Below are 10546 nucleotides of genomic sequence, written 5' to 3'. Positions count from 1 at the left end.
GCATTGATTTCAAAACAAGATAATATTAAACATCAAACACTAATCAACTTGAGGAATTCTTAATATGGTAGATCTTACTAAATTACTTGAAACATTATTGTATTGAATTAAATTCTTTGCACTTCACTGTATTCCTTAAAAGGAAGTTGTGCAACCACATATTTTGATTGTGACTTTTTTTCCCTGGCCACTGGAATATTTGTTTCATTTTATTTATCTATTTTTTGAAATTCATTTTATTATGTGCTCTATGCAAAATGACTTATGAGCAAATTAAATAAATATAATTGCCATTGATTTCAAGAAATTTTAAGGAAATTTGCTGTAATTGTGATATATAGGTATTAAAAAAAACATCTGTCATAGTTTTTTGGGAAATTTTATGCATGATAAGTATGAATGGTATGGGCACTTGGTATCTGTATCGGTGAGTACTGGAGATTTGAGTATCGTATCGGTCTAAAAAAAAAGTGGTATCGAACATCTCTAATAATAATAATAATAATAATGTTATTTATCATTATAATGCAATATTAATCACAATACCATGTTTAGATTATTGGGTCTGCATAGAACATACTATTGTAAAGAAAAGTCACCCTATTGAGGGGTAAGCAGTACGTATAGAAAATGGATGGATATGATTGTGACAGAAGAAAGTCCCCAGATCATTTTAAAAACGTTTTTTATATGAAACTAATATTTTACATTGACATATTTATTGTTTATTAATGGGTTTTCCCACTGTAAACTGTAGATGAATGTAAAAAGCTGAGGGTTGCAATGTAGAGGAAAAATAGCATTGACAAGATTTCTCTCCTGAGCACCCACTCAGCAATAACAGAGCATTCTTATGAACATCTGGCTCACAGACCAGAGATGCCGACAAAGCAAACAATAAAATAAGACCCATCAAAAATGTCTGTGTTGGACTGGAACCAGGTGTGCTCAAAGACACGTAAACGCACATACAGCGGAAACAAATACTAATTGTCAGATTGCATGTTCATAAATACACTTCCTTACTCCGCAACCCAATCATGTCTTCCTCCCCGGGAGGTAAGCGGGGACATCTACGGGTTTGGATCAAGCTCCTGTGTTTACAGCTGCTTCTCCTGGAAGAGGATCTGAGCGTACACCGTGTCTGGGCTGGAGGGGTCGGGGTCGGGACTGGTCGTGGCCGGGGGTTCAATGGGTGGTCGGACCAACTCCAGCTCCGCGTATGTGAGGCTCTCCTCCTGATGTGCTCGATGCTAACAATGGGATGAACAACATTCATTGCTTAAAAAAAAATCACCAAATTGCATTTTTTGTGTGCTTTTACTGTAGATCTATAAATGACCTAAACCGCCACAACATGGCGCCAAGCCCTCTCTTTTAGGAAATTAGTCATTGGCTTCAAGGAAGTATGCTAAATTGATATGGTATATGGCGACTGAGATTGGTGAGAAGCTAGCGCAAATTCAGGATAGTCTTTACCAATTTACCATCATCACATTAAGAAAAAAATCACAAAAATGCTGGAAACATTGGAGTAGCTTTCTTCTGTGCAAACTTATTTGATAGTTAAATTGTAGAAATAAAACCAGTGAAGCGCCCTAAATAAATAATTGTGTTTGAGAAGCAATAGCGATAAATATAATTATCACGCTCATAACCGAATGAAGAGAGAGCAATAAACTCCTGTAGACAATCACGCGGACGTGAGACAAATTCCCTCTTGCGTGTATTTCGGTTGCAGCAATTTTATAAGTGCCTTTTTAAAATGATTAAATTAATTTGACATCAGTCGAGGAGATGCTGAAGATGAAGACTTACAGTGGCAGACCTCCTCGGAACCTTTGACCTTTTGGGCTTCTTCGGTCTTTTAGAAGCCACAGGCACTGAAAAAAATATTGAAGACAAAAGGGTAAGTAAGCTTTTTTTTGGGGGGGGGTTATGTTTTTAGCAGCCTTTTTTTCTGTTTTACTGATGATGCTTTAACTTGAATTCAAGCTGTGGGACTTTCCCCAAATAAGAGCGTAAGGGTTTCCTCACTGTTCACTGTTTTTTCACTGGTTGTCTCCATGTTGTTTTCATGGTGCTGCAAATTGAATTATACTGCCTCTATAAACGATACCTTCATGTGCTATTATTTTAACCCTCTCATTCAGTTTCTTGGCATCGCAGGGGGCTGGAGCCTCAAGTCCTGCCTCTGCTATTCGTTAATGCCGCTATTTGGAGATGGAGACTTCACAAGGTCCAAATGTTTTGTGAGCTGACTCGTAATCGTCCTGTAAAACCAATCAAACTGTCCTGATGTTTTTACCTGTAGGCGGTGTGTGTGGCGGAGGCTCCTCAGGCACTTTAGGGGGTTTTAACGCCACTTTTATATAACTTTTCTGCTCCATATATTTATTCTGTGCTCTTGGAGAGGAACTCGAAGAACTGCTGGAGCTGGTTACTGTCTCTCCAGAACTGCATGGAACACAGATTGTGAGACTCGCAACATCATGTCACGTCTTATTTCTTATTAATGAAGACGTATTGGTCATACCTGCTCTCTGGACACTTGACCAGAAGGTAACTTGCTGTGGAGGAACAAAAAGATTGTGGTTCTATTCATCCATTATTGTTTCGTGTGAATTGCAGTCTTGGATGGTAAATAATAATTAAATGACCTTTGAGCCTGTGTCTCCTGTAGAAGTACTGGAAGGTGAGCGTGAGAGTGAAGAGGAAGATGGAGAGTAAACCCAGCGAGCAGATCAGCACGGCGCACACGTTCACGTCTAGTAAGACAAACGCATTGGAACAATAACATTAAAAACCAGCCATTAATGTTAGGGAAACAACATTAGTGCTAAGGGCCGGGGAATACCTGATAACAGACGCCAAATTCCTTCACCGCTACGAGCCTCCAGTGTAAAATGTACTAGAAAGAGAAGAAAGAAAGAAAGAAAAAAAATCGTTTGAGGAGAAACAGTCCAGACTAAGCATCTTTGTAAATTGCTGTTTTCTGAAGAAACTGACCCACTAGAGGTCAGATGGCCTCTGTGGTTTCCAGAAATATCACAAAAGGCTGAAATGGAGGGTGAGTGGCGCACAAACACACACACACACACACACACACACACACACACATCATAAATGAATGAGGACGCTGCAGTGAGTATGTGTCAATGAATGATGTGGCGTGAACAGGCCAGGGGTATTTAGCAAAAGGTTGAGGAGAATGAATACAGGCTACGTACATAAATGACTTAACCTAAGCACCCCTTAATGACTTTTTAATATGTCTTTTAAATGCATACGCCGCATAAACTCATAAGATATATCAACTGTGATTGACTTGTCATGTGTGAATATGGCGCTAATAAATGTCACAGGAACAAAAAAATATACATTGAGTCAAATTACACACACTGGCCATTTTATTGGGTATACCTGGAGAGCCAATTTTGTATTTATATAAAAACAGAACAAACCCGCAAATAGGGATGAATATGCCATCGTACCCTCTATTTTAAGTACAACATCCAAATGATTGTAAAACGTTGACACAATTTAGCATCATCCATAAGTCTAGGATGTGTGGTTTTGATTGGTCCTCATTTGAGCAATTCACTTGTTTGTGGAGTTTGTAAAACTATATAAACCCCAGAATTTGCCCAAAATGGCTGCTACAAACCAAATGGGATTTGACTTTTTGGTCAATTTCATGCATGGGTCCTTTTTCAGGAGTTCTGTCATGATAGACATGTCCAACCAATTTCAGTGAAACTATAGTGCGACACTCTGGCATGAATAATCTCCTCACCCCAGCCCACCCAAAAAAAGAAAAAAAAATCAAATTTATTTAAATTTTTATTTACGTATTTACTTACCTACTTATGATATTTATTAATGTATTTATTTTGTGTTATTTAGTTTTACCTGTCTTTAATGCATGACTGATTTTTACTCCATGTACAGCACTTTGCATGTAGCGATTTTTGTTTTAAAGAGTAGTTATAAAAATGATCACCGCAATTTAGCACAAAAAAAAATCCCAATATAAAATTAGATATTACACACGGTTTAAAAATCCGCAATACAGTGAGACAAAGAAAAGTGAACAGTTATTTGGAAAGACATGACGGCATTTCTATAAATCTCTGGTAAGTCTTAAACCCCGTCTCTTGATGAATGTCAGCTGGGATAGTCTCACACATGACCCCAATGAAGATAAACGGTATGGAAAATTGATGGATGGAAGATTGTGTCGGTGTACCTATAATAGTGTGACCAAACGTACTGCTTTGCTCAGCCATGTCCACAAATTTATGAAAATGTCAGTTTTTCATTGTGGGACAAATACAGGTTGTAGGGGGGGGGGGGGGGGGGGGGGGTTATATGTGTGTCTTATTACTGTTATCTAAAAGTATTTTATTCATTTAAACGGAAAAAGTAGGTCAGCATTTTACGTACCTCATTTTCAAATAAGCTAAGATGTGTAGGTGGCCCATAATTTTATCTTACTGATAACGCTCTGTGCTCGCAATCCGACGATATCGTCACGGTGAGGGTTCGATCCTCACCCTCATTAAGATGATAATAATAATACATTTATAGCGGAAGCAAAATAGGTTGGGATTAGAACATTATGTATATTAAAAAAAGAGAGAGAGAGAGAGAGAGAGAGAGAGAGAGAGAGAGAGAGAGAGAGCAATGATGATGACATGTCGAATCGGTAAGATTGCCGAATGAACAATACTGAGCTCTCTCTCTCTCTCCAAAAAAAAAGAACATTAAGTTATTATTTGTTCATTTGTCAAGTAAGACTTCAAAAGAGAGTTACGCTTTTTGTTTTATTTTCTACCCTTATATAGGAGGCATCTCGGTATGTTAAAATAGTTATGCTAGACGGGAGCATCCAATAGAATAATTTTATTTTTCAGATCTTAAAAGAGAGTGAATTAACAGCCACTGTTCAGTGTTCCAATCTCAGCCTTTTCCCAGCAGACAGAGGAGATCCCTCACATGGGTCCGATTTAGCATTTTGATTTGTTTGCCCTTTTAATGTTGTTTTTCTGCTTCTGTGGCTTGTGCATGTCAGAGATGCCTGCGGTCGTGTGGCTTCGTCAGTGGGGGCACTGGCCTGAAAGTAGGGCAGGGCGTTGGCAGTTGCCGTCGCCGTGCAGATGTTCTTAAAAGTGTCTACAAGTATGCGAGAGCAGCACCAGACTGTTGAGCTCTCGCATCGTATAGATGGACATCACTGCGGCTGCGTCAAACCGCAATAACCTCATCATTTGAGTTCAGCTTTGTTGTGGTTGTGGATTTGGGTGTGAAAATGAACGGAGCCTTCAAAACGCTGAAGTCATGTAATTCTGAGTTGGTGAACACGGCTCGCTCAGCAACAAGCTACCTCTGCTCGCACTCATTCACAGAGTGATATTGTTGCGTGTGGTTTGGCCATGTGAGCTCATTGTTTTTATATGGAAATACCACAGGAACGGGTTCACACACACAATATAGCCCTGTATTCGTTTTTCCAGTGTTTGTGTCATTCAGTAATATGGATTTCATGTGTGCAAGTACGTAGGGATGTCCTGATATTCCAGATCATACGTTTTTTTAATTGAATGACAGCAGAATTCCCCCACTTCTCCGTTCCAGTCACTCTTGGCTCTTGTTTGAGGATTCTGTGTTTGACTCGACTCGCTTGCCAGAACCAAGTGATGATTAAATAGATCCTGATAAGTGACGGTGCTTTTAATCGAACCTGCTGGATTGTTTGATTTATATGCAATATGCGTATGGAATGGAAACTCTTTGGAAGAAGGCGAAGTTGGCCAAACTTTTTTTTTTTAATGAATGTTCGGCTTCTCACATTAATTATGAGAACGTGACCTCTTGCCTTACAAGAGAGTAGTTAATGACGTCATACTTTGCATTAGGGCTGGGGGATCGTTTCCCTAATTCAGTACTGAGAGTCACACAAAAAATATATTTTAGGAGCATTTGTGATTTGTGACATTAGATTGGAAGGCTCTTGCCTTCATTTTTAATTTTTTAAGAAGAATTGTTGACTGGTTTTACTGTAACTGCTTCTATTGCGACTGTAATCTGTTCAATTTACAAGCATACGGCTTCTCTTTTTTTCTTGACCTCAGGCTTCTGATTGGTCTATTCATATGATTATTTTTCTGGGATAGGCCACAATCGAGTCATCTTGGGGTTTGGCAAAATGACGTTGTGAGAAGACACACCTATTCTCATAAATCCTGCCTCTTCCCTTTTGAGCTTTGAAACACAAAAACAGCAATCTAAAGCTTAAAACAAATTTTAACATCTTAACCGATTTGTAAAATGTGAGGGATTGCAAACAACGAGGAAATAATTGGTGCCTGTGTTTTGACTGTTCTTCTAGTGCAGGCTTCCCCAATCCTTGCAGCCTTTTCTGTGGGCCCGACTCCATGGAAACGAAGGCCAAATTTGAAGGCTACATTCGAAGGCCGCATGAATTTGGACTTCAGCGTGCGGTCAAGTTGCATCAAGTGGCCTTCAAATTTGGCCCTCAGAGGACGCAGCCGACAAGTTTGGGCACAGCTTGTGTTGTCAGGCTCAAGCTCACTCACCCAGAAGTGTGTGCTTTAGTTACCTGTCAGCTGTGTGGTGCTCCTACCATTGGACGATGCCCTCCATATGGTTTTGTACTTTCTTATCTCGTGCACTCGACACGTGTAGAAGCCCTGGTCCATCCCACTCGTGTTGAGAATCCTCAAGCGGTACACCTCTCCCTCCATTTGCTCGTAAAGACGAAACTTGGGCTGTGGAAAGCGGCGGGTGTAGTTCCCGTACAGCTTAATTTTCTTGACGCCCATTTTGACTATGAGGAGCTGGGAGGACTCGGGGGCAGCGGGGGAAGGAGACGGGGGAGGCAAAGGAGGCGCGGGGGTGGGAGCGGCCAGAGGGGAGAAGAACCAGCGGAGGACGAGAGTGCTGCCATTACTCTTTCTCTGAGATACCAGGCAGGACAATGTCAGGTTGTCCCGCTCGGTTGCCATGACAATGGGCCCGGGGATCACCGTTACGTTCAGGGCATGACATATTTCTGTTGACAAAACATACAAAGAGTAACGTAAGAGAGAGGTTGAACACAAGGTGTGGGCAAACGTATGCACAAGGGCCATATTTGATTTTGTAATGGGACAAATGTTAAATAGTTTATTTTAACAATAAAGAAATAGTTAATTATTTTAATTGGTATTTTGAAATTAAAGTTTTAATGTATAGTTATTATTATTAGTATTTTCATCTATATAATAATAATATAAAAATAATACAAACATAAAAATATCTATAAATAATTAAAAATATATAACAATAATAGTAAAATAATATAAATTAAATAATAGTAAATTATTATTATTATTAATTATCTAAACAATAATAAGAATAAAACATATAAATATATTAAAATGTAAATAAATAAATAAATAATATAACAATAATAATACAAATAATATAAATTAGATAATAGTAATGTATTATTATTATTATTATTATTATTAAATTAAAATAATTACATTCAAGTTTCAAAATAGTTAATTGTATGTGGAAATAGAGTAACTTATATGGTGGTTTTTAATTACTTCAGTGATCATGCCCTCAACTCCAAACTTGCTAATAACCCATTGCGGCCTCCCCGTGCCACCCTTTGATTTAATAAGGAAATATAGTACCCTTTAATATTTTACATAATATAAAAAAAATAAGTTATAACAAAATTAAATAAGATATAAACCATCATAATCAAAATTTATGCAGCAATACAATTCATTGTGCAGCTTCTTCTGGCATGTTCAGTAGGCAGTATACGTACATATAGTATTGCAGACACTTACGAAGAAGAATACAAAGAAGAAGCTTCTTATAATACTTAAGTGTCTCAGTAAGATGCTGTTGTATAAGTCACTCTACATCGAGGATAAAGAATATATACCTGTAATCAGTGTTATATCTCCATGTTAATCCATCATTTGTTTTCAAATATCTATATTGTAATTGGTTCTAATCCTGCGACTACCCATGCTAACCGTTAGCTTAGTTTGACAGTAAACTTCAACTGGGAGTGGCTTCATCCCAAATTCCACAAACATGCATGTAAATGTGAGTTTGAGAGCTTGTTTGTGTCATGCCGTTGTGCCCATGACCCTAACCCTAACCCTAAAATCTCACAATTGCCACAACGTGTTTAGAAACACAAATAGGGTCCTCCATGATGTATTTTTGTGTCGTGTGCGTGTCTATTTGTTGGGCCTTCTTCTGCCATCACTTATGCAGCATGTTTGATTTCCTGCCATCTCAACATAACAGCGGCATTTTGTTTACATGCATGCTCACAGCGGCTGCACAGATTCACCAGACTTCATCTCAAGCAATCATGTTTTTCTATCATCTGACGGGGAAAGTCAGCCCCATCCTAACCCTAAACGCTTCCCCGGTGTGCTGCTGTTTAGCTTGCCTGCAGGTAGTGATGTTTTGTTCTGCAGCCAACTGGGGCAGCTCACTTCTGCTAGAGACAAGGAGTCTGGACACAAGATGTGTGACCCCCCCCCCAAAAAACAGGAAAAATAAATCTGCTGGTGGGAAGCAGCATGGTGTAAGCCCTAAAGAGGCTTAAAAAGAGAAGAAGACAACAAGATAACGTGGACCAGATGCCGTCCAGTGTTGCTTTGGCTAGTTTGGAAATCTCCCGGTGTGTCTGTGCATGTTCCCAAATTGAATGTGACAAGAGTGGCAACAAATTAGATTCTTACAAACTTAATACTCAATACTAATGGTTTAAGAAGCTTTTCTCTCAAGTCACTTTTCAGAAGTGTGACAATGATCACTTTCAACTTGAGTGTATTGCTATGTTTTTCTTTCTTCTTCTGTCTTAAAGTTAAAAAAAAAAAAACATAACCTATAATTTTAGGTTTTATGTCACATGCCTCTTTAGACGTATTTTCTGCACTCGTTGCATGCATGCTCACTCTAACTGGCCCTGCCGTGTTATTGCGGTAAACAAGACGAACCTACCTATGAGCAGAGCTTTAGTCAGGACCAGCAGCACTACAGAAATGTTCATTGTCCTTGCTGAATGAATCCATAAACCCAGAACTGCAGCACGCTTAAACAAGCGGAGCACGACTGTGCGACCCACCACAGCCTTTGGCCACATTAACTCTTCCCCTCTTTCTTTTTCTTCTTTTTGCAGTAATATGAAACACTAGTTTCTCTGTTCCCACTTAGGAACTCCCACTCGTTCTCCCAGTAGTCTCTCAAATTCTCTCTCTGTCTGTCTCTCTCTCTCTCTCTCTAATCGCTGTCTCTCTCTCTCTCTCTCTCTCTCTGTCTCTGTGTCCCGCTAAACGTAGGAAATGTCATTTCCTGAGTTCCTGTGAAGCGTCTTGGGCCAAGGCCTTAAACCCCACAAGCCCATTTGGTCCTTTCCACTCTGGTTGTTTGGTGCGAGGCCACGTGTCTATCGCAACGCGTGTCATTTTTAGAAGCGTTTACCATAGAGTGCTGAATATGCATTTCCATCATCCGCAATTACTTGTCTACTTATGCTGTCAGTCCGATATGTTGACTTTTGTGTTTTTGTTTCATGCGTGTGGTAACGATGCATTTGTGCGTGGTGGGACTTCTCCCTTGTCTGGCTGCTGGAAAGAGTGGCACGGGTTTGTCTCTGGCTGCGGTTGACAGACGCTCCCAGCGGAATAAGGCCTGCTGCTTTATTGGGCGGCCTGAATTGCTGAGGCTGGTGCTTTTGCTTGTGCTTCCAATGCCGCCAAAACCAAATGGAATGACACCATGTTAACTCTATGCCAGAGCTTCTTAACATTGTTGGAGGTACTGAACCCCAACAGTTTCCTATGTGCATTCACCGAACCCTTCTTTATTGGAAAATAAAATGTGATTTATTTATTTATTTATTTCAAATTCAAGACATAGGCTTTACTTTACTGGCCAACAAAATGAACAGGGAGAGTAACCATGTCATTGAATTTGGCTCTCTTCACTATAGATTCAGAAAGTGTTGTGTTTTTGTATTCCTCATCTACATCCAGTTTAAGGAAGTGTTCCTTTAGTTTTGCTGTTTTTGTGTTGATTTTGAACTGCTCCAAATGATGATTTTAGTACCAAAATTCCAAACAAGGTATTAAGAACATTATTTAACAAAATTTCATATCCAATCCTGTTTTACAGAAATTCTAACTTAAAATCATTTTCTAAAGACACTATTTACCTAATTAAGAAGTAAATATTTGAAATCTCCAATAATTCCCAAAGCCAAAGAAGTCAACTGTAGCCCTTTCAGACCCGCATTTTTTTCTGCTGGGCAAAGTTTCTTTTTATTTTATTTTATTTATTTTTTATTATTATTTTTATTATTATTTGTATTTATTTTTTATTTTTTGTTGCTGATTTTGACTCTTTTCCCACATAAGAACAACATGGAAATTTTGGGGGGTGGTTATCTCATGTTTTTAGACGCCAGGATAATATGGCTGTAACGTGTTGTAAACTTAGCAAG

General features: G+C 39.0%; 1 protein-coding gene across 1 annotated transcript; it reads right to left on the bottom strand.

Moving 5' to 3' along the window:
- Positions 1 to 680: 680 nt before the first annotated feature.
- On the bottom strand, positions 681 to 9239 carry vstm4a (V-set and transmembrane domain containing 4a). Its single transcript, XM_086093786.1, has 8 exons — positions 9046 to 9239; positions 6623 to 7075; positions 2858 to 2911; positions 2661 to 2768; positions 2537 to 2570; positions 2309 to 2457; positions 1819 to 1883; positions 681 to 1253 (listed from the first exon to the last, which is right to left on the bottom strand). The coding sequence occupies exons 1-8, from the start codon at positions 9185 to 9187 to the stop codon at positions 1101 to 1103; spliced, it is 1158 nt and encodes a 385-aa protein (XP_085949912.1). The 5' UTR covers positions 9188 to 9239; the 3' UTR covers positions 681 to 1100.
- Positions 9240 to 10546: the final 1307 nt, after the last annotated feature.

Source organism: Leptonotus elevatus, chromosome 13, assembly GCF_054856555.1.
Source record: "Leptonotus elevatus isolate MCC_2025b chromosome 13, RoL_Lele_1.0, whole genome shotgun sequence".
NCBI classification, from domain to species: Eukaryota; Metazoa; Chordata; class Actinopteri; order Syngnathiformes; family Syngnathidae; genus Leptonotus; species Leptonotus elevatus.
The sequence above is the reverse complement of the archived record's forward strand: the minus strand, read 5'-3'. Positions and strand labels throughout refer to the sequence as shown.